Source organism: Phalaenopsis equestris, unplaced genomic scaffold (genome assembly GCF_001263595.1).
Source record: "Phalaenopsis equestris unplaced genomic scaffold, ASM126359v1 Scaffold000223, whole genome shotgun sequence".
Taxonomy (NCBI): Eukaryota; Viridiplantae; Streptophyta; class Magnoliopsida; order Asparagales; family Orchidaceae; genus Phalaenopsis; species Phalaenopsis equestris.
In genome coordinates, this window is record NW_018164665.1 from 461,321 (window position 1) to 486,652 (window position 25,332).

Genomic DNA, 25,332 nt, shown 5'->3' on the forward strand with positions numbered 1-25,332 from the left:
ACAAAAAAAAAAAAAAGAAAAACGCTCTTCCAAAAAAAAAGGCAAATGGAAAGTGGCTACACAATAAGTAAGAAACAAGCATGCTATTGTAATAACCCGAGATATTTTATCTTCTTTGATGAAGTATTTTGGCGTTCCACCCAAAAACACATGTTTAGGCTATTTTAGATAGCTTCGGCCTTTTATTTTAATTTTTATTTTATTTTATATTGTTTATATTTTGATTTGAAATAAATTATATTTATTGTTGAAAAACAAATTAACTTTTTTACAAAAAAACAATCAAAATATCTAAAAGTTATTTTTGAGAACCCTTTTTAATTATTTTATTAATTAAAAAATAAAAATATGTGAAAAGACACTAAATAAATATGTTTTTAAACATAAAAATAAAAATAGAAAATATATAAAAAGAATGATCCCAAATAGGCCCTAACAAAATAAGAAAAATACTAATTTACACGAAAATATATACAGACTGAAAAATGTTGCAAAATTGTGCACAATTCTGAAAAACAACCTTATTGGGGTCATCCAATCCCAGCCTTCAACATACTGAGCAGCAACATCCTTTCCAATCTGATATGAATAAAATATAAGTCTATCAACAAGAAAAATTTAGATATTCAATCTCAAGCTGCAGTGTAAGCTAGTAATTTATGTCCTGGTAAAAATGGACTTCAAGTAAATAAAAAAAAATAAAAAATAAAAATAGAAAAAGAAAAGAAAAGAAAAGTAAATGAAAAGAAACAATTGATTGCTTAACAGAATGCTGCAGTCAGTTTTCAAGTTAAAAACAATTGTTTCCATTCTATGGTTTGCTACTCATCTCCAAAAGCAATCACAGTTCTTCCAATATCTTCTTCATAAGCGTGACAAGCAAAGTAACATTTTTTTTAATTAAAATAAGATAATCAGGTCAAGTATACATGACAGCGAAAAACAATAGTAAAATGGAAGCGGAAATAATATCCAAAGATTCATGATTGATATTGGAAATTTTACATAAATGAAATCAAGAATTGGTTAACAAAGATGATCTTAAAATAATTCAATGCTGATTGGCATATTTTCCTGCTTGCAATTATCAAGAAAACATAAAATAATTTTCATGAAAAAAATCAATCAGGCAAAATTTACTACGTGCAATTGTGAAGAAGATTAAAGGATTACGTTACTTTTCCCTTTAGTGCCTTCCTCTTGCAATTTAACGTAATCGCTCAGGATTGCTTTGTTGTTTGCATGACTTCATAAAATACAATTAGAAATCAATATTAAGGCAAAATAAGACATGGATATTAGTGGTTTTAATGCCCAGGTATATGAAAAACCGATAAAAATAATTGAAATAAGGTTAAAGAAACAAATGTTACATGTGGATGTCATTTGTTTACTATCACAAAATCAGATATAGTTTCATGTCACAGTAAAATTTCAGAGAGAAAGACAGCAAATTTTAGAGAGAAAGACATCAAAATTGAAAAAATGTACAACAATGACAACAAGTTTGTTTCACTGTAGTTTTTTGAAAGTATTTGCATTTCAATTTCAGAAACTAGTCACATTAAAATTAGTTAAAATGATAAAGGTTTGTTTTACAATAGCTCACTTCTTGTCAAGTCAGATCATGTGTTTATTTGTGCTGCAACGAGTCTTATCTTTACTCACCCTCACAACATTTTTTCATTATTTTATCATTATTATAAGTAAAAGTTATATTCAACTGTTCATCCCATTAATTTGTTATTAGTCAATTATTATGAATGGTAAAAGGAAACTTCCTAGCTGTCAAGCTCACTTTTTTTTTTTAAGATGAATTCTAAAATGATAACTCCCTTCCATTCAACTTGAACCAAATAAATATCAAAATTTGCATCTAGAAGTGAAATCCAATCACTTTCAAATACTTACAATTAAAGAAACTGCCCGTGGAAGGAAAAAGGAGAAACTGAAGTGTATCAAGCTTTTAACAATTTGCTCAAACTGCAAAGCTACCGTAATATCATACTCATCATCCAGACCTAAGAGGTTTTGAATTGGAGAGCAGCCCGCCCAAAAAATTTCAATTTAACTAGCTCCACAACAGCATATGTTTAGTCATTTGGTATGTAGGTTTTGTGATATCTTGAATACTCATGGATCATATAATAAGTCATTTAAAAGCTAAAACCACAAAATTATAACTAATTAAACTTTTATAGAGCTGTACATTCTAACGAAAAAATAAAAAAAAAGAAAAGTTAAAAAGACCTAAATTTTAGATGTAACCATGTAGCTCACAATCTTCTATTGAAGATCAATGATGAAGTTTCAAAGACTGTTTTTCCATATCGATATGAGCACTACGAATTTTTAATGATGCCATTTTGACCAATGCCCATGCTGCCTTTATGGAAATAAAAATCTCAAAAGTCTTAAAAAAATTTGTATTACTTAATTGCTGCAACATATCCTTATTTTACCCATGGGTTGATTAGTAAACAAACCAAACGATAAGCAAATGAAATTAGCCTATTCTACGTTTGTAAATATTAAGAAAACCTACAACCTTCTCTTTTGCACAATCAATTTGTTCACAGATAAATGATGCTAGAAAAGCACTGTGCAGTAGGGCCTTATGCACAGAAACAACAATTGCTGTGTTGGCAAGTCAGTCACATCATGTAGAGATGCTTACCCTAGAAATATGATTCGACTGCCTTCGCACCCATCAATGCTCGAATCGCGCGATCTTCCTTTGGCACCTTCCCGATCGAGCTTTCCCGCACTCGACACCAACTTGTGCACAGCCTCACTTTTCCCTCCTCCCAAAGCTTTAGTCGCAGTCCTTTGACCCGAACAGCAACTGTAGCCTCCTTGCTTCATCGTTCCTTCATTTTCAGATGGCAGCCGCCAAACCCTTAACTTTACCCTCTTTTTTCTCCCTTCAACCGAAAGCCATGCTTCTCTTCTACAGATTATCAATCATCGATTTCTCTTCGCATTTTCTACTTCCTCCTTCCACCGTACAACTGCCAAACGATAATTTTATGGTTGTTTTTTTTGTTCTCTATTTTCTCTCTATTCACTCTTAATAAATTTATTTGATTATATATATTTGTTGAATTCAAAAGTATCATATCCGTGAATCAGAATCACATCGAAAAAATAAAATGTAAATAAGAAGAAAGAGATGAACATAATGAATAGAGTCGTCACTTCATAAAATACTTCACATATTTATATAGGAGATGGTACAATAATGATATTATATTTTATCACCATTTGGTGATGTTTTTACAAGGTTATTTCTAGTATTTTACAAGTGTGAATTTATCGTCCAATTGCATTTTGGCTCAATTGGCTAAACTTAGCTGATTTGGCTAAACTAGGTCAACTCGATCTGTTGAACTTGATTTGTAGGGTTTGGTCGACTTATCCAACCTGGTTGACAATCTTTGATCTCTGGTGAGAGGTCTTTGGGTCTTCGTTGGATGGTCGGAGATACTTTGTGGAATATACTCTTTCGTTGGATCGACTCCATTGTGAGATATGTTATCGCATTGGGTCGGCTTTCCTGCAATGGATGGCTAGACGCTTTCTTGATCGAATGGTTTGTTTTTGTCCACCATTTAGCTCAGTCAATTTTGACCTAGGACTTGACTAGCATGGCTTGGAACGTTCGGTCAGGTGGACCTCACGATCTCCTTACAGTGGATCTACCTTTATGTATTATTTTCTTCTAGACTATTAGATCTCTTTAAGATCAATGCAGACACTTTTTTTATGTACAATATTTTTACCATGATTATTCCTTGGTTGTTCTTTTAAGCTATTAGTTCAGTTGTATTTGATCTATGCTCATTTAATTCAAATTGTATCCATACATTAGCTTGTTGGTGTTATTGCTATAAGAAAATTCTATTTAAGAAACTATAGGGTGGATTCATTAATCTACTATTATTATTTCCCAGTTATGATGATATTAACTAACTAATTCGATTAAAAGATAGCATGGCTAGGTTGGCTATTGCAAGAACACCACCATAATTACATAGCAACTGTGGATTCTCTGAGTGACACAAACGCTCATCTTAGCTCTTATTAATAACACACTCTGAAACCATCTACTGTATTGAAAGGTTTTTGTGCTTGACCTCCATGCACAATGAACTCTAGCATTGGTATTTCTTCACTAATCCTGCATATGCCATGTTCTCAATGATCTCGCACAGCATCTTTCCCCATGTTCTTATTCTCAACATGGCGCTTCCAAGACACTAACAGAGCCAAGGTTATTTAGCTTAAGAATGAGCTTCACGTTGTGTCCATGAAGACACAAATCATGGCTCAATATGTCACAAACCAGATTCAGAAGATGATATACCTCGGCAACATAGGGCATGATGAAAGGATTTGAATTTGTTTTGTATTCTCAAATGAAGATATTGCATGCAAGCAGTAATAAAATAAGCAAGAAAAGATTAATTTTATTTCATTATATGAATAAGTTTAACAATTGATACAGTTGAAAGGAAAATAAGCAACAGACTGAAAATAAAACTGAGCTGACAATAGATAAATACCTACTCAAACCCAAAAAAGAAAAAAAATATAATAACTAAAGCAAAACTGAGAATAACAAAAACAAATCTAAAGCGGGAAAGCCTGATGCGATAGTGATGGTCATCTGAGTGGCTGAGCACCAAGGGAAACCTAGTCCATTCAGACTAATTTAACACTCTCAACTTTTCAAATTAGGCACATGTAGTACAATACTCCAAACAATACCTATTACCCAAATCAAATAGACAACTCCTCTGAGCTTCAACCGATAAAAATGGATTAAATTTATTATGTCAGCAAAGCATTCCTTTTTATTTCATTGCAACAAAATTTGGCATCAAGCCAAGCCTAAAAATTTTATATTACCAAAATATTTATGCAAAAATATATCTAAAGCCAGCCAAACATAAAAAAGCACAAGTTCTATAGATTTATGAAATTCCAGATTTAAGGTCTGAACTTTGCCTAGGGGGTGTTTGGCTGCAATAAGGATCTAACATTAGTAGGATTTAGTAAATCCAGATTTGTTAAATCCACCTCCTTGTTAGATTGACTAACTCCGGATTCAACATGAATCAAAGGCAAAATTTGAATCTTAGATCCAAAATTTCATAAATTCATGAAAGTTATGTTTTTCTTTTTTTAACACTTGGTTGGATTTAGTAAATCCGACTAAAACATCTTTTTAAAAGGGCGCTACCAAATTCATGTTAAATCCAGATTTAATTAATCCAACAAGGGGGTAAATTTAATAAATCCCTATTTACTAAGTCCTATTAATGCTAAATCCTTCCTGCAGCCAAACACCTAAAAAACTAAAACATTTTAGCTCTACAAACAGAAGTTAAAAAAGAGCTCTAGAAGTTCAACATAAATATAAATAGCTCTTTCGTATGATATGAATTCTAATAGATGTATTGTATCCTTGCATATTCTTGATGAGATAGATATAGACATTTCAAAAGCCTAAATGATCAAATGCAACAAATAAAATATTTCTCAGGAACCAATAACACATAAAATATGATAAAGTCTTGATGTGAAGCTTCACTATAAGAAGAACTATATGGTGTGGAGAAATGGTAAATTTGTATTAAAAATGGCATATACCTCGTGATCACCACCTTGACCTCCTTGAGGAGGAATTGCTCCAGGATGATCGGGAGGATAGATAATTACAGCAAGCAAATTTTTCCCATCAGGGTTAAGAATATCAGTGATATCTAAAGAATGTCTTCGAAACATTCCTTTTGGTAGGATTCTTTCGTGCCCATTCAAATATGCTTTCCCTGAGTAATTGATTCCACGAAAGTTGAGAGCTGCATGTTGATTTTCCATCTAAATAATGAATGGACCAGCAAGTGAGTAAACAAAAGAATGCAGATCTTTAACCTTAAAAAGTTCACAAAATATGTAGAAGTAACACCAGAATGCAAATCAACTTTAGGAAAAATTTGAATTATGGACATCAAGTTTAGAGTCTAAAAGCCTTTGTTTGAGTAGATCTAAAATTAAATTTATGGAATATAATTTTAGAAGTATTAGATCTAGTGGCGAGGTTGTAACAATGGGTGATCAAGTCATTAAAAGGAGTGAAAGTTTTAGATATCTGGGGTCCATTGTTCAAAGTGGTGATATAGATGGAGATGTTATTAATAGAATTCAAGTTGGATGATTGAAATGGAAGAATGCATCGGGTCTATTTTGTGATAGAAAATTTTATAAGATAGTAGTGATACCTACAATGCATTATGGTGCAAAATTTTGGCATATAAAAGAGAAGCAAAAAACTAAGTTGAGGGTTATTGCGATGAGAATGTTTAGGTGGACGAGTGGCTTTACAGTTAGAGAAAAACGTGAAATGAATAGATCCGTGAAATGGTTGGGGTAGCTCTAGTGGCGACAAGATTAAGGAGAGTCATCTTAGATGGCTTTTTTTATTTTATTTTTTGGTCACATTAAACGTCAACCTTCTAATGACCCAGTTAGGAGAGTAGATGTTTTAGATTTGACTTATGTTAAGAGAGGTAGACGTAGACCTAAAAAGACTTTGGCATGATGTATAAAAAATTATCTTAATTTATTGCAATTAAATGAAAATATGACACTCAATAGGACAAAATGGAGAAAAGAATTGATGCAGCCGACCCCACTTAGTGGGAAAAAGGCTTGTTGTTGTTGTCAAACCAGAATGAAATAAAAATATGGGAAAAAGATGAATTTATGGCATGTGCACAAATTAACGATGGTTGCATTATCTTGATCTCTTGACTAATATACTACTATGTCTCTGAGAAGTCACATCAGGAGAGCCATGAGAATCTGAGAATGATTTTCACTTTTATATGGCTAGCAATAAAAATTCTTTAGCATACGATTCATGGAAAATATTCACTTAATTTTTTATGCTTGATAATTAAAAATTAAAAAGTTTAACATGTTTTTACCAAAGATTTGACTGTTTAACATGGTAAGCATATAAAATTCGGATCAGACTGACGTTCCTTATTTTTGACAAAAAATACTTTAAGACTTAAAAGATGTTAAAGTATTTCCAAAACACATCCCCCAATAAACTTGAGTTCATAAAGATCGCAAAGCACGTGAATGTCAAATATGCCTGATTTTGTTAATAATAAAAAATCATTCAGAGCACAAAGTATGCTATGAGGAAGTGGTTCATACCAGTTTAGTCTCGAATGTAGTGAAAAACCAAAATGTATAGTACTCTCTCCCAGAATCAGCAATATCAAGTATCGCTTCATTGTTCAATCCATAAAAGGGATCTGGAACCAGTTTATTCTTCAACAACGTCCCTAAAACTCTAAAAAAAAAGAAGGTTTAAACCAAAATGTAGCATAGTATAGCAGTTGGTGCAGAAAAAATTGTATTGCCATACTTAAAGGTCATAAATACATTATCAGCAAGCATATAGTTAAAGAAAAAATTTAGATGTCATTGACAATGCAGATAAAGGAAAACATCCATTTGGAAAGAAAATTTTTTGAAACTAAGATTATCGACAATAAAGCTTCAGATTTGAACTATTCAATATGCCATGCCTCTTATTATAATATATGATCTTTACCTAGGCTGTGAGTTTGACTTCAAGATTGGTGGAAATTAATGAACTAAGCCTGACTTGTACCAAACTTAAATTGAGCTAAGAATAAATCGAGTAGAGCAAACTCAAAATCAGATCAAATAGCATATGCATGAATAAATGAAAACATAAATATATTCATGCATTTATGCTTGTTTTCATGTATTTATCATTTTACACAAATATTTATGTATCAAAATGAATAGGTTAATTTATGGATATTAGGCGTAAAATTATCATTCAAGATTGAAAATGGTTTAAATATAAATATTATTTTTATTCAAATAGAGCTTGAATGTAGCTCCAGTGGCAAACAAAATTAGAGAGAGTTTTCTTAGATAGTTTGGTCGCATTAAAAGTTAACCATCTAATGATCCGGTTAGAGAGTAGATGTTAGAGGCTCGATTTATGTTAAGAAAAGTAGAGGTGGACCTAAAAAAACTTGGGCATATTGTATAAAAAATGATCTTAATTTATTCGAATTAATGAAAATATTACACTCATTTGGACACAATGGAGAAAAAGGATTCATTTAGTCAAACCAACTTAGTGGCATAAAGGGTCATTCAAGTAGAGGTTGAATCAAATTAATTTATACAGGTATGCTTCAAAATCTGATCAAATGAGCCAATAGCTAAGTCTAGCCCGGTAAGAGATATATTTTTATTAAAGTTGAAGTCTAATCAGCCTTAATTGGAGCAAAACTTTTTTAAATTTTTACCATTTATGAATCTTCAATGACAAATTCTTAGCCCGGAATAAAAAAAATCACACTATAAATTTAGATACATACATATGGATTTGTTAATGCACAAATTCATGAAAATAAGCAATAGTGCATAAATGAATAACTAGGCATGGCTCAACTAGAGATGTAGATTGAAAAGTATTGATCTGATTTCGAGCAAAGGTTAGATTGGCAGCTGTTCGAATTGCTTTAAACAAACAATGAGCTGGTAGGATATGCTCAATATTCAATTCCTAACATACCTACTTTTAGCCATTAATGCTGCAACATTCAAATCTCTGCTTACGACACTGATTTCAATCATCCCACTCCCAAATCTGTAACTCCTATTTCAGGTTATTAGCTACAAAAACATTAAACGCAACACGCCCAAACTCAGTAGGTTTTTATATCTTCTTTCTTTAAAACCATGACGCATTGCTAAAGTAAAACTTAGCTTGACGAAGTAAGAACTCATACCGCAAGCAATGTACATTTCGATTCAATTATTTGAATAAAAGCGGGAGACAGAGAATGATAGAGGAGACGACACATACGTGCCCGGTACAGCGGCCTCCATCCAGGGAGACGAAGGACCAGAGGGAGGCGTAGTAGTGGTGAGCTGCACTCCGGTTGCCTCCACTTCCGTCGATCTAGCTGCCAGCCACCCAGAATCGAGCTTCATCTTCCCCAACGTCGCCATTCCTTCCCTCTTCCACACTCCCTGCCCTCGGAGCTAGTCCCGTCGCCGGTGTCAGCGAAAGCCTGGTTGAGCAGCTAGCTACCAGCTCGCCATTACAGTTTCGTCCTCTTCGATAAGGAACCATTGATGAAGACGAGAAGCATTATACACAAAAACCTTTATAAATCTAGAGGGTATTAGAGTGGCTTTCACATGAAAAAATATTACGTCGCGAGACTCCAATGAAGAGGTGACATGTGATATTATGATAGGATCATTGCATATGTGTCACCTCCTCATTGGAGTACTCATGCATAACTACTCTTAAGGTAATATTTTTTTCCGTTCACACACCACGTAACAAGTGTTTATTGGACTCTAGATACAAATTTACGTCTAGTATCTTGATACAGTTATAGCTCCTATAAATAAAAATTATTACATCCAGAGATATAAAATTTGTGTCTTGAGTTCAATGAGAGTGTCCCACTACTTCTAGAATTTCTAACTAATCAGTGTATTATAGTGAGACCCACTTGCCATGTGACACACTTCACGTATTATTTTTTTTTTTGTGCTTGTACAAACATAAATTTTAATATATACCCATTCTTAATTATTTATTTAATATCTAAAATTTAATATTTATTTAATGTAAATCTTCCAAAAATAAGGTCTCAATCATATTAAAATATACGTTTACTTTAGAAATGAATATCGGCGATATTTTATAAGATTAGAATGGATAAATATTATCTCTATATAATATATAAATATATAAAAGTTGTGTGTATATGTGTAAATTCTTATTTTTTAATTTTTTTTAATGTTATCAATTTTGTTTTTTTTTGGGGGAAAATAATTGTGTTTTGTCTTGAATACTTTTACATATAGTTCTAAAAATCTATTAAAAAAAATTGGGGAAGTATTCTGATTAGGTAATTTATATAGAAGAGTAGGGGTGTAAACGAGTAAAAAATGAGCTAGTCTGGTCTCAACTCGTGTTCGGCTCGTTAAAAAATACCAATGTTTGTGTTCGGTTGTTTATATTTTGACACAAAATTTGTTTGTGTTCGGCTCGATTGTTTAGCGAGTCTAACACAAGCTGTTCGCGAATAAAAAATCATACTGACAACCCTAGTCATGCATTTAGCCGTTTGGGGTGTAATCAAGCTGAGTTTGAGCGAGTCCAGACTTGGCTTGTTAAAAAATATCATTGTTCGTGTTTGGCTCGTTTATATATCAAGCTCAAAAAATTTGTTTGTGCTTGACTCGCTTGCTTATTGAGCCGAACACGAGCTATTCACAAACAGTGAGCTTACTAATAACACAACCATAGGATGTTAAGGGTAGGACAAGATTTAAATCTTGTTATTGATAATAAAATATTCATTTAAATGGAATTTAATATAATTTTATTCTATTTTTAATTAGTAATTTTAATTGATTATAAATCTTTGTTGTGTTGTGGTCAATTAAACTATTTAAAAAGCACGAACAAATAAAATTTTGTCGTGTTCTGCTCGTTTAAATATTGTGCTCAAGAAAATTGTTCGTGTTCGGCTTATTAGCTCAGCGAATAAATTGAAAACGAGCTACTTAATGAGCCGGACACAAGCTATTCACGAACAACAAGCCGTTTTTAACAGCCTTACATGATAGAGAAGAATATTCACTTATTTGAAAAACATGTGCATTTAAGCCATGTAAACAATTGCATGCTAATTCAATTATTTGTGACGTATTTTCTAAAAATAAAACTTTTCTTTATTTATATTTAGTAAGACTTCTAATAATATTAGCACTTTAGATTAAAGTGATCTGACAACAGCTATTGAAGTAATTTATATTTTTAAGAAGATATTATCATCATAAAATATTCTGACAAAAAAAAAACTCTAAAAATTTTGATTTTTCATCCCTTACAATGCGCGGGCTCGGCTCGTCTGACAAACTATGAGCTCGAGTCGAGATCGAATAGCGAGCTCAAGCCCGGCTTGTATTAGTAGAGCTCGTCTCGTGCGCTCGAACTAAAATTTGAAGTTTTACGGGAGCTTGCCGAAGAAGGTGTTGGTGGTGGAAGGAGAAGGAGGAGGCAGCGGGAGTAAAATGCATTGAAATGACTAGTGGTAGACTAATTGAGCTAGCAGTCGAGCCAATGAGCCGAGCCAGGACGAGCTTGAGCTCGTTTGATCTCATGTCCCGATAAGCTCGGCCCGTGAGCTTGTTGACGATCCAACTGGGCTCGCCGGCTTGCGAGCTGGCTTGGCTCATTTGCACCCCTAGCAACAGCATCTTATTTCTCTTTCGTGCTTATGAAACATTCATTGCATTTTAACCAAATTGATACAAATTTGAAGCTAATTAAATTCACATCAATATAAACTTACAACTCTAACGCGCAGTTAGTGAATGCATGGGTTATCTCTGCTTGGTGGTATTTTAATCTAAAAAATATACATTTTAAGGCTATTTTGTCAAATAAGAATAAAAGGGAGTCATTAGGCAAAATTGGTGCATTGTAATAACTTCTAAGAGGTAAGAAGTCAAACTTATCAAGCTTTACTGCTTTTAAATTATGCAAACCTTGTAACGATTTTTACTTGTGATTGAGGCTATGGAGAGTTGAAGAATTTGAACTCTTAGATTGGCTCAATGTTCACGCTAAAATATACTAAAAATCAATTGTTTGTTTGTGAAAATCTTCTCCATGTTCATTGAACGTGCCATGTTCAAGAATGTTTGTAATGCTTGATTTTTTATTTGTAAGACAAGCTCGAGCTAAATTTATTTGCAATTGATACCAAAACCTGGAGGTGAGCATTTAGGCCCCGTTTGGGGAGGTGTTCAAGCCATGAAAAACCATCGTTTTGGGGCAGCGGTGTTACTGTATTGCGGGGTGTTTTAAGTAAAATGTGGGTTGTGGGTTCAACCGTGCGGCCCGCATTTCTTACGTTATACATTACCCTCTTGCCCCTTCGTTCGATCCTTCCTTTGCGATCTCTCGCTTCGTCATCTGCCCTTATCTTCCTCCTCAAACTCTCGCTTCCCCTGCGATCTCTTGCTTCATCTGACGTAACCTCTCATTCCGGACTCTGGTAACTTCGTCATATGCCCTTACCTTCCTCCCCGAACTCTTGCTTCCCCTGCGATCTCTTGCTTCATCTAATGTAACCTCTCATTCCGGACTCTGGTATCATCTTTCGCTAGTGTACGTCATTTTGGTTTATCGTTTTTGTTATATTTGGATGTCTCTGTTGGATTTTTTTATGTCTCTGTTGGTATTTGATGGTGCTGATGGCGGTGGCGACGTTGGTGTTTCTATTTGTTGTGAATTTTTGGAAGAAGAGTAGGGTTTGTTGTGTTGTGGCGTGGGTTTGTTGTGTTGTGGTGTTGGGTTTTTATTGTGATGGTCTGAATTTGTGGTTGGTCAGTGTTGGATTGTTGTGGTGTTGTGTTGACCAGTGTTGTTGTGTGGTGTGATGGTTTAATGTGTTGTGGATTTTGTTGTGTTTGTCAGTGTTATGGTTTGCTATTGATTGTGACTGTAGATTGTTTTGTGATGGTCAGTGTTAGGTTGTGTCTGTGGTTTGTTGTGTTGTTATGTTGGCTAGTGTTGTGGTTATGGGTTGTGTTGTGCTGGCCATTGCTATCGGTGGTGTAGTGCTGCTTAGTGTTGTGGTTTGTTGTTGGTTGTGACAGTGAGTTGTGTTGTGATAGCCAGTGTCGTGTTGGTCAGTGTTATGGGTTATGTTGTGATAGTTGGTGTTGTGGGTTGTGTTGTGTTGGTCAGTACTGTGGGTTGTGTTGTGATGGTCAATGTTGGTTTGTGGTTGTGGTTTGATGTGTTGTTGTGTTGGTCAGTGTTGTGGTTGTGGGTTGTGTTGTGTTGGTCAATGTTGTGGGTGGTGTTCTGTTGACCAGTGTTGTGGTTTGTTGTTGGTTATGGATGTGGGTTGTATTGTGATGACCATTATTGTGGGTTGTGTTGTGCTGGTCAATGCTATGGGCCAGTGTTGTGGTTGTGTTATGCTCGTCGGTGTTGTGGGTTGTGTTGTGATGGCCAGTGTTAGGTTGTGGCTGTAGTTTGATGTGTTGTTGTGTTGGCCAGTGCTGTGGTTGTGGGTTGTGTTATGTCGGCCAATGTTGTGGGTGGTGTTTTGTTGGTCAGTGTTGTGGTTTATTATTAGTTGTGATTGTGAGTTGTGTTATGATGGTCATTGTAGTGGGTTGTGTTGTGTTGGTCAGTGATATGGGTTGTGTTGTGATGACCAGTGATGTCAGTTGTGTTGTGATGACCAATATTAGGTTGTGGTTGTGGTTTTTTGTGTTGTTGTGTTGGTCAGTGTTGTGGTCGTGGGTTGTGTTGTGTTGGTCAGTGATGTGGGTGGTGTTGTGTTGGCTAGTGTTGTGGTTTGATGTTGGTTGTGGTTGTGGGTTGTCTTGTGAAGGCCACTGATTTGGGTTGTGCTGTGTTGGCAGTGTTGTGGGTTGTGTTGTGATGACCAATGTTGGGTTGTGACGATGGTTTAATGTGTGTTGTGTTGGCCAGTGTTGTTGTGATTGTGGGTTGTGTTATGTTTAGTAATATTGTGGGTGGTGTTATGTTAGCCAGTGTTGTGGTTTGTTGTTGATTGTGGTTGTGGGTTGTGTTGTGATGGTCATTGAGTTGGGTTGTGTTGTGTTGGTCAGTGTTATGGGTTATGTTGTGATGGTCAGTGATGTGGGTTGTGTTGTTTTGATCAGTTCTACAGGTTGTGTTGTGATGGCCAGTGTTAGGTTGTGGTTGTGGTTTTTTGTGTTGTTGTGTTTGTCAGTGTTGTGGTTGTGGGTTGTGTTGTGTTGGCCAGTGTTGTGGTTTTGTGGGTGGTGATGTGTTGGCTAGTGTTGTGGTTTGATGTTGGTTGTGGCTGTGGGTTGTGTTGTGATGACCAGTGTTGTGGGTTATGTTGGTCAGTATTGTGGGTTGTGTTGTGATGGCCAATGATGGGTTGTGGTTGTGGGTTGTGTTGTGTTGGTCAGTGTTGTGGTGTGGTTTTTGGCCTGTGTTGTGAGTTCTATTGTGATGGTCAGTGTTGTGGGTTGTGTTTTTTTTATCAATGATGTGTGTTGGGGTGGTGACTGTGGGTTGGAACATATGATTTTGGGTTGTGTGGTGGTTGCCGTGATTTGGGGTGGTGAGTGTGGGTTGGGGCAGTGGCTATGGGTTGGGGCATATGGTTTTGGATTGGGCGGTGGTTGTGAGTTGAGGCATATGGTTGTGGGCTGGGGTGGTGGCTATGAGTTGGGCTGGTTGATTGTTGGCATGTGTATATTAATTTCATTTATGTAACTTTATTTTTTTCATTATAGTAATGCAATGGCTAAGATCAAAGATACTAGTACACCCACAATATGGGACAAAGAAACAAAATATTTTGTGACCTTTTCCTCAAGGAGATCAATATTGAAAATAGACCTACTACCTATTTATATAAGGAATGATGGCAAAATATTGTCAGAAAATTTAAGAAAAGTACATGAAGAGAGTATGATAGGATGTAGTTGAAGAACAAGTGTGATCAAATTAAGAAGAATTGAAAATTTTGGAAGGGATTGAAACGAGTATCAACAGGCCTGGGGTAGGATCCGGTGATGCGAACCATTGATGCTCCTAAAGAGTAGTGGGCAAAAAGACTTGCAGTAAGCATATTTGACATGTACCCTAATTTGATCAATTTCATTTTGTTTTTAAATGTTAATAGATGTTATGAATTTTTAGGTGGTACCTGCTGCAAAAAAATTTAAAATATGTGGACTTGATCTGAGTTGGAAGAGAAGTTGAATCAAATTTTTTGGGGTGTCATTGTTATGGGCAACTATGCATGTGCCCCCAGTGAGACATGGTTTGATGTTTATGTTTCTGTATTGTTTTTTATTTTGCTATGGAAATTTCAACTGCTTGGTGCTTGTGTTATTCAACAATGCTTATATGTTTATTGTGATGTTCATAGCATGTGTAATTATAGCTAATTTATTGATGCTTCTGTATCAACCAATATGATACTAATATACATAGATGCAACCAGAGAAAGGAACAAAAAGAGAATTGCAACTGCCATATGCATGATGTAGGGGTATTACAAGTCTTACATAGATCACTGCCCCTGCATGACATCCTCATATGTTGGGGACAAAGGAGTTCGTGAGCTGTTTGCGGGCCACCCAACAAGATTCAATAATATGTTCTGCATGACATAAGTGGTATTCAACGATATGTTGGAGGAACAACACAAGAATCATGGACTTCATGGCTCTTCAATGATGACTTCGCGAGAGGTGTTGGCGATAACCCTCTACATATTATCCCAGAATGAAACAATGTGAGACACAATGGAGCGATTTCAGCACCCCTTTGAGATAATATGCAGATATTTCTCAGTGGGGTTGAAGGCACTTGTGTTTTTTCTGCACAAGTCATATAATAAACAAATCCAACGTTCAAACTGACCCCCATAGAGATTTCACACGATACACGATACATGTTGTTTTTTAAGGTAATGTCCTAAATTCATTACATTCAATTTACAAAAAAACAATGTCATCACGTAACCCATTATTATCTTTTCAGAATTGTATTGGAGCAATCAATAAAACACATGTTGATGCATGAATTCCAAATCATTATCCTTCTGCATGTCCCGAGGAAAAGTCTTCATGCTTGTTCAACTCGCCTGATCAAGCATAAGATTTCTACTAAAGTGGTTGTCTAACACGCTTAAGATGCTAGAGGCTCCCTCGAACCAGACAGGGTATAAGTCATTTATAAGATCAGCTTAGCTTCATAGCCATACCTCTCTTCTCTTTCTACTCTAGCGTCTTCCTCACCACTTTGGTAGGAATAAGTCCTATCTCTACGTTCTACCCATAGAGGGTCATAAAATATAGAGTTTCCTGCTTTTGACCTTAGGGCTACTGAGGTTCCCTTGGATGATGTAATTTATAGATTACTATTAAAGGATCTCTAGTTCTTTTGGTTAGACTACCTTGATGACTAGGTAGATTTAGGGATGACAGATCTGTAGTATCCTGACCCAGCTGTCTCTATACGATTAGGATTACTCTACCCTTTCATTTTCTTACCTCCTTTGAGCCCTATCGCTTCTTTGACGCTTCGTTGATGTCATTTTGTAGGCCTTGATTGCAGACATACCGCAACCCATATGAGAGACGGTGATTCACACTCTGCTCTTATGACCCAATTAGGCTTAAAAGCATACTGTGAACCCTATGAGATGACCTGGTTATTTCATTTGCCTCAATTCCGATGAGCTGTCATTTGTATAGAATCGTTTGAGACTCACTCTCTGTCTGTGTGGGTTGGCGTGAGCTTTGAAAGCATCTAGATGCTCCTACGAGATAACCATCCTTTGTGACACCCTTTGCTAGATATCACTTAAATGTAAGCATGACTCATTTAATCGAGAGTATTCTTGGAGATACCTTAAGATGTAATTAACCAAATGGGATACACACTTTTAGGAGTGCTCTTAAACCCAAAACAAATAGACAAATTTGGTTTTCTAATTATGCGTAGCTTATGTAGGTATTCTTTCATGGATATTCAGTTCAAGGTTTTTCAATGCAATCTTTTTTGAACGTACACTCTTGATCTATTGCATGAGGTTTACCTCACATAAGCTCTCCTTGATTTTTTTTAATTTTGTATGCCTAATTTTTATCTTATTTCCCTCTTTTTTGATCCCTCCTTTTCTCTGAATAATTTCGAAGGTTCAACTAAGAGGGGTCTTAGGAAAAAATAATAATTTTAAGAGAATAATTACACAGGCTAACAACTCCAAGATTAAAAAAGAACCAAAAACATGGTCGACATCATGGAAAGTCAGCTAAGGGATTCCATTGCCAGTAAATTTCAGCCCCTCACGTAGAGAGTGTCATATTTTTTTCTAGTAAGATGTGAATTTGATCATTCTTTGCTCCCCAAGAAATTGAGAATAATAAAATAAAACATTAATTTAACCCCACATGTGGAGGAGTTATCAAATTTTTAGTAGAAGGATATCACTTTAGTTATTCATCACCCCCTCATAAATTAAGATTGATTCAATGAAGTAATATCTACAACCCTTCTGAAAGAGGGGTTATTAAATGTATGTCAATAGATGTCAACTGTAGTTGCTCATCACTCTCCTTTACAAATTATTACATAAGCACAATAAAAAAAATCTCAGGTCGTTCAAAGAGATCAAAAGTTCGAGGAGATTTTAAAAGCTCTTTTTAGAAATTCTCTCGCGACATAAAAATTTAACTCTAACAGACCATAAAAACCCTCTGTGAGACAGGGGTATTTTCTTAATATGTATTTTGGTGGACTTCATGTCTCAGGATGAGATCCCCAAATACTATTATTTATAGCCAGTCGCTTTTTGTTATAAGACAAGAGGACTTCTCAGACATTGGGGTCCACAACATGCTCCAATCTGAGATCCCAAATATGGCTATTTATTAATAAATTATTCTTGTTGCAGTGCAAGGAGTCCTCCCATTTCATTCAGATTGATATCATGCTTCATTCCAAGATCCTTAATATATTTCATATTGATGAAATTCTCCCTACAAGACAGTGTGTCATTTCTTTTATATATTTAGGTTGATTCGTTCTTACAACTAAGATCCATGGACATTAAAATTCACATCTAGAGATTTTCTTTAGCAAGACAATGGAGTCTTTCCCATTTTGCTTGGATATTATCATTTTATGAGCTGAGATCCTCGAAGATACACATTATCAATGAAATTATCTTTAGAAGACACGGGGCTTTCTTATTTTATTTGGGCTGAGAAAGCGCTTATGGTCGAGGTTTCCAGGCATCAAGATAGGGAGTATTCTCATATTACTTTGGTCGACATCGTACTTTAAACCGAGATCCTTAAATATGAATATTTATTGATAGAGTATTCTCATTGTAGTGCAAGGACTTTTCTCATTTCATTAGATTGATATCATGCTTCAGACTAAGGTCCTTAGTATATTTCATACCACTAAAGCTCCCCCTACCAAACAAGTGGCATTTTTCTATATATTTGGTTGATCTTGTGCACTAAGCCATTATCCCCAAATATTATTACTTACAACCAGAAGCCTTCTTTTATAAGACATGTGACTTTTTCATATTTTTGGGTTGGTAGCATGCGCCAAGCTATTATCCCCAAATACAACTATTTTTATAGAGTATCTCAGTTACGGTGGAATGAGTCAAATCATTTCATTGAAGTCCTTATCACGTTTCAGGAAAAAAAAGGGCCTCAAAATCTTTCATACTACTGAGATTTCCCCTATGAGACAGAGAATTTTTTAAATTTATTTTGGTTGACCCCATGCTCTACGTTGCAATCTCAAAGCACTAGGATAGGGAGTCTTCTCATATTATTTAGGTTGACATTGTGCTTCAAGCAAAGATCCCCAAAATATTTAAAGTTGCAAGATAGGAATCCGTCAATCAAGCATCTTAGTTGAGAGTGCACTAAATGCCAAAATTCTTAGAGGTATCTTCTAAATAATGAAATCACATCATTACCGATCAAGGGCAACAATCAATCGGATTAACACCCCAACCTCTCTCTCTCGCCTTATGGCTCTGCATTTTGTCCAACCTGAAATAGGAGAAAATACTGCACTCGTTGTCTGTCATCTGCAGGTACGGAAGATAAATAGCCGGGCGACAGTTCCCCTAATAAAAAACATAGCCCTTTCAGATCTTATGTTTCTCATCAAATTTTAACCTTTCAATCGATCATACCATGCTACCGCCCTACCATTGATACTTTCCCATAAAACGAGCACACTAGCCCTCTCCCCATGTTTCCCCCTCATAGAACATCCCTTCCTTTCCTCTCTCCCTCCCAGCTCTCTGGATCAGCCCTGCCTTAGACCAAAGTAGTGAAACCTCTCACTCTCCAATTAAATCTCTCCCGTACCTCCCCCCGACTCCTGCTCCCCTGCAACAGCAGCTACTCCACGAGAGAAGACCTGCAGGCTCATCTCTCCCTAAGGCACATGAGCTTAAACTTTAATTAATGGAAGTTTAGTACATTAGATTAAATTATTTATAATTTAAGTGAATATATGATAGAACTGTAATTTTTAGGGTAAATAAAATTATTATTACAACACTAATGCTAAATTTAAATAGAGTAAAATATGACAAAACTTAAATAATAACAGATTTTTCATATTATTAAATAGAAAAATTTGTATGTTAAATAATTGGATAATAATTTTTTTATAAATTTATTCGAATATTATAATAAAATTATTATATCATTGCATGACATTTAAATGCTTATAGAGCTGCATATGTTAGATTATTGCATGATGTTTAGACTCTAATAAAGATGCATTTACAAGTCCTTTAGATTCTAGAAGAAACACATTTATTAATTGTTAGATAAATACAAAACATCTTACAAGAAAATAATTTATGCATGAAATAATATAATAAAAATAGTGTATATATGAATGCTTGTATGTGCAAAAAGAGTTCATTCTCTTATGATACTGACAGGGGACACCCATACTTGCAAGCAAAGCTATTTTTCTACCCCTTTAGACAATCATATAATTTAAATCACAAACCGCTATGCCAATGAGAGAATATGGACTAGTGGTGAGCAAACAACTTTTCACCTCAATCAATAATGTACATGTTCTGGGTTTCACTTTGCTAACATGATATATATCAAAAAGATGTGTGTAGATTATGTTGAGACACTACTTTTGAGTCAGATGTACAAGTTAAGGTTATAGATCATACTAAAATTAGAGATTAAACATTTTTTAAAATATAAAACTAAATTTAATACAAATAAATTATAGTTTATTTCTAAGAGCAAATGACATGAATATATTATTTAAACTATTATATTATTTTCTTATAACATAATAGAAAACAACATCATATATATTATCTTTTTTTTCTTGAATTACTATAATTCAGAAGTGTAATTGCCTTATTGAATTAATATAATTCAGGAGTATCATCGTATTATCGCTCTATCATGTTATAGAAGAGAAGTACTAAAAACAAATAGTGTATAAAAGCAAAGAGCAAAAATAGAAAGATAAGCTTATTAATTATTAAATTAAATAGATTTCTTTTGTGATATATTTGATTGTAAGCTATTAGTGACATAAAATAGATAATAAAACAATTTAATAAATTCCAAAGCTCCAAGGCTGAATCGTGACATGTATTACATTGATTTAATCTCATGAATCCTCCATTTAATTTAAAATTTTTTATTTTTCAAATTCTTCAACTAAATATAAATAAAAACCAAAATATATTTTTAAAATCAGCAAAGCTTTGACAACTACTAAACATAAGAATACACCAATCCCATAACCCAACAATATGAAAAATGCATATAACTTTCTCATTTGAGATAAATTCTATGAGAAGCAGCTGATCTACTTCACTTCAATCAACCAAATACCATCAAGTAGCTATAGAACATAAGGCAAATCTTTCTAGCTAATTAAAATGACTTGCTCTATGGTTGAATAGGCATAAACACATGTTAGGAAGACCTCACAATCAACAAGTTCATGATGAGCTCAACAAATTAAAACATTAAAACAAAAGCACTTGTCCACCAGATAAAAAGCTTGGCTAAATTGAACTTTTCGAGTACATCATGACCCTCGCAAGTTCAATATGACTTTGATGAGTTCGATATATAATCAATGTAGCCTTTGAGAATTCTATATCCCAAAAGAAACATAGAGTAACTCCAAGTCCTTCCTCTACCATCAACCAAAAAACAATGAAATGAGGTATTAAAAGTAGGAAGTTTCTCCTCCTAGCTTTTTATATCCCAAAAGAAGCATAGAGTAACTCCAAGTCCTTCCATCCTCTACCATCAACCAATAAACAATGAAATAAGGTATTAAAAGTAGGAAGTTTCTCCTCCTAGCTTTTTTTTCCCCTTAAATTATGAATAGTTTAATCATCAATATCCCAATCAAATCATTATTTGTTTTTCTAAAAAGTTAAAACTCAAAAATGGTCCTGTAAATAAGGATGTAAAGCCACTTGCAGACCAAAAAAACATAATGCAGACTTCCAAAACCGCAACATAATGGATTCATCTAATCAAGCATGCATCTGCATTGCACATCAGCTTTAAAATGCATCAGCTCAAGTATTTGGCAAACAAGGCATTAGCAATTGAGATGGCATCACCTTCAGCTTTAACAGGGTATAGTTCCTGACCTTGCTGCCATTTGTTGGAATAAGAAATCCAATTTCTCCTCCATTTTTCCAAGGGAAAATCTTCGTTCTTATTTAAGCTTTGTAATAGGTAGCTGAAATATGTTGAGGCTCTTGGTAGATAGTAGCTCTTAAGAAGCCCACTCCAGAATTTATTTGCTGGAAATTATAAAAAAATATTGAAATTTATTTTTGATGTGATATTAAAGAATTAAGCTCTATGTGTGTACATATAAAAGTTTAGGTGTGAGATGTAAATACATATGAATTGTCTGTTATGTATTGTATATGCACCCAAAAAAAATGATTATCAAAACATTCACTGGTATGACTCTGCAGTACAGTTCCACCTCAAATGTTATGGACTTACCATAATCATGAAGTTGGCTCTGGTTGGTCTCTGTGTTATCAAACCACATGGTAATTTGTGTTCTGGCATTCCATTCATACTGAAAAAAAGGCACAGAAAAATGATATCCAAAATTAGGGAGCATTTACTAATCGGAGAAGAAAAAACTAGAGCAAACCTGTCTTTTCTCCTTCTCATTAACTCCTAATTTCTTGGCACTTTCTAGCCAAGTTCCTAGTAGGAAATTGTCATCAGAAGCCAAAAGAATGTCGATGTCCTCAATGAGCTCCATAAACTTTTGAATTTGTAGAGTCAGTTCACTGGCATCATTTTGGTGGTAGGCATTAATGGCGTCCAGATAAACCTGATTTGATAATTTGGCAAGCACTTGTCTCGTCAGGTCAACAAGGTCGTATCTGTTAAGATGTTCTGTTAGAACTTATCTGAAGTTAAGAAAAGAAAAAAAAAAAGAAAAGAAAATCTGAAGTTTCTTTCCACATTTATAATTTCTTCTCCCCCATGCCTTAAAAGTTCAGTTAAGATAAAAAAAAAATCACTGTGAAAACAGGCCCTAGGTAGGCATGTATGTGTGACTATGGATCCGTTTTGGGTGGCAGCATAGTTTTATAAAAATGATTATAAAGCTATTGCAAGGAAAATAGTTTTTTTTAAAAGCTCTTGCCAGTAATATAAATATTTTCTTTAATTGCTCTTTCAAACCTAATTTGCACATTAATAACATGGGCTTAAATGGGTATTACAATGTTTTACAAATAAACCCTTAGTCTTTGCACATTAATAACATGGGCTTAAATAGGGTATTACAATGTTTTACAAATAAACCCTTAGTCTTCTTCAATATTCCCTTTTCACAAATAGAACCCTAAATAAGGTTTAATTCTAAGTATCCCACCTCAAGAAGGGCAAAAGATATCCACTAAGCCCATCTTGTCACAGAACCTAGACAAATCTAGTGAACTAAGTCCTTTAGTGAGACAGCCAGCCACCAGCCACTTGCTCTCTAGTGCCTACATGACTTAGTTCTAGTAGCCCATTATTCATGTAGAACTAAGTTCTAGTGCCACCAATTAGGCTCTCACCCATATCATCTCGACAACTCCTAAGACCATGGCCCTATACTCTACCTCTGATGTTGACCCCACTACTACAAACTGTTTCTTGATCTTCCAAGAGATCAAGTTGCCCTCTACAAACATACATTATCCTAAAGTGAATCTTCTATCATCTGCACAACTCGCCCAATCAGCATCACAAAAGCCCTCAATGTTTACATACATATTCTTCTTGAAGATTAACCCCTTCCCTGATACACTCTTCAGTTACCTCAGAATTTGATACATTGCATTTATATGACCCTTCCTTCGATCATGCATGTAGTGGCTCACCACACTCACTACAAAAGGATGTCAGGTCGAGTGTGACACGAAAATATCAGATGACTAACCAATCTCTGACACCTCTCATGATCAACAAGTTTTCCTGCCTCTGCACTCAGTTTAATTTTTTGGTCAATTACAAAAACTGTAGGTTTGTATCTCAACATGCCTTTTTCAGTAAGAAAATCTAGTGCAAACTCTTTTTGGGACAAGACTATCCCCTCAGGTGCACAAACTTTTTCAATCCCTATAAAATATCTAAGCTGTCCAACATCCTTCAGCTTAAATTCATTACCCAGTCATACATTTAGTTGGACAATCTCTGCCGCATCACCATCAGAGAGAATGATGTCATTAAAATACACAAGTATAGTGGGGTGACTATGTTGTCCAAAGAACACAGTATGGTCTGCATTGATATGTTATTATTCCATGCTCACCATAGCCTTCTAAACATGTCAAACTAGTCTCAGGGAGATTGGTCTAAGCCATACAGTGATTTCCTGAGCCTACACATCTTCTCCATTGTCTGGAGTGTACCGAATCCTGATGGTATCTGCATATATACCTTCTCCATTAACTCACCATGAAGAAATGCATCCATCACATCAAGTTGGTGTAGCCTCCACCCACCATTCATTACCAGAGAAATCAGTGTCATCACTGTACTCATCTTTGCTACTGGTGCAAAAATTTCATCATAGTTAATGTTATTGCCTGACTGTACACTTTCGCCACCAGTTGTGCTTTGCCACTCTACCTTCCGTTTTGGAGTTTGTTTCAATGTGAAAATTCACTTGCACTCAACTATCTTTTCATGCAGTGGCACTATCTCCCCCGTTCGATTTTTACGAAAACCCTTAGCTTTTCATGCATAACCGCTTTTCAGTCGAGATCATCCTTAGTGATGCATCAAAATAATATGTTGTTTTAAGTATATATTTTATACTTATTTTTTGTGATATTGCACTTTAAAGAAGGATATTTTTATGTTTTTGTTCCAATTATATTAATTTTAGACATTTTGAGCAAAAGTAGCAAAAAGAATGAAATTTGGAGCCAAAACAACGAAGTTTCGAATTCTGGCGCATGATGCGCCAGATTGGCGTCAGATGCGTTGAATTGGCGCCGGATGCGCCAAAACCCAGAACAGTGCGGTCTTCAGTAAATTGCCGCATGATGCGCCAGATTGATGCCAGATGCGTCATTTGACAGAGAGTTGGCGCATGAAGTGTCAGATTTGGCGCCAGATGCTCCAGGGACGACTTTTTGCAGATTAAGGCAGTTCGAGACGAATTTTTCAAGAATTTTCAAAGGGACACTTGTTCTAAACACTCATTGGAGTAATTCAATGCATCTAGAAACTTTGGAAGATTCTTTTATTAAGGGATATGTCTCTTGGATAATGTACATGTCTTTTGTATTCATAAGATTTGACCTTTGGATAGAATTTTGGAGGGAATTTAAAATTTTTTTTTGGAGGGAGGCAGCCATTTATAAAAGAGATGGATGTCTAAGGCTTAAAGGAGAGTTTGGTCAGGAGGAACTTTGGGTGGTGTGTGTGTGTTTGCGTGTGTGTGAGTGGCATGAGAGTGAGAAGAAGGAAAGGGAGAGAGAGAGAAAGTCAAGGGCTTGAGATTTTCTTCAAAGACTATAAGAGTAGGTAAGGTGACAAATTTCTTCTTCATTACATTTCTAGGAGAGAATTGAGAGTGCTTGTAAGGAGAGAAAGACTTGAAGAGAACTTCTAGGGATTTTCTTGGGAAGGATTGTTAGATAATTTGTCTTTTATTTATTTTATTTTTTAAACTTATTTTTATTAATGAAATTCGTGTTTTGTCATATCCTTCTCATGAATTTTGAGTAGTCTTCATTATCCTTCTCCCTACTTTGAGATCTGGCTTTGTGAAGACTTGATTTTATTTTATACAGTTTTAAATGTCAATAAATTGTGATGATTCAAACTCCATCTTCATTTATTTTTCTATTTAGCCAATTGAAAAAAGGACTATGATTTCTACAACATAGGGAGAATCACATTTGATTTCATGGGAGAAGATGTCATCCATGGGGTTGAGTGCAATTAAATAGTGAAATATGCTTTGTTGGATGCAGAATTAGAGATTTTAAGGTGACATATTAAAATCCCCAATTTAGTCCAGTTGATGGGAAATTAATGTGAGATTGTCAGCCCTCAGATGAGGGAGTAGTGAGAGCTCTGGAGTGGCAGCCGGTATCCTCCCAACCTAACCATAGA

General features: G+C 35.0%; 2 protein-coding genes across 2 annotated transcripts in view; both read right to left on the reverse strand.

Annotated features, from left to right (window-relative positions):
• LOC110023222 (mannosylglycoprotein endo-beta-mannosidase-like) overlaps positions 1–9,082 on the reverse strand; it is a 34,702-nt gene extending 25,620 nt beyond the window's left edge. The window contains exons 1-4 of the mRNA XM_020722531.1: positions 8,933–9,082; positions 7,231–7,369; positions 5,656–5,883; positions 521–579 (exon numbers count right to left, since the gene is read on the reverse strand). Of these exons, the coding sequence (XP_020578190.1) occupies positions 521–579; positions 5,656–5,883; positions 7,231–7,369; positions 8,933–9,078 (572 nt within the window). The 5' untranslated portion in view covers positions 9,079–9,082. The remainder of the gene's footprint in view (positions 1–520; positions 580–5,655; positions 5,884–7,230; positions 7,370–8,932) is intronic.
• An 11,952-nt stretch (positions 9,083–21,034) lies between these two features.
• LOC110023203 (alpha-N-acetylglucosaminidase) overlaps positions 21,035–25,332 on the reverse strand; it is a 133,033-nt gene continuing 128,735 nt past the window's right edge. Inside the window, exons 17-19 of the mRNA XM_020722501.1 lie at positions 21,857–22,094; positions 21,700–21,778; positions 21,035–21,488 (exon numbers count right to left, since the gene is read on the reverse strand). Of these exons, the coding sequence (XP_020578160.1) occupies positions 21,253–21,488; positions 21,700–21,778; positions 21,857–22,094 (553 nt within the window). The 3' untranslated portion in view covers positions 21,035–21,252. The remainder of the gene's footprint in view (positions 21,489–21,699; positions 21,779–21,856; positions 22,095–25,332) is intronic.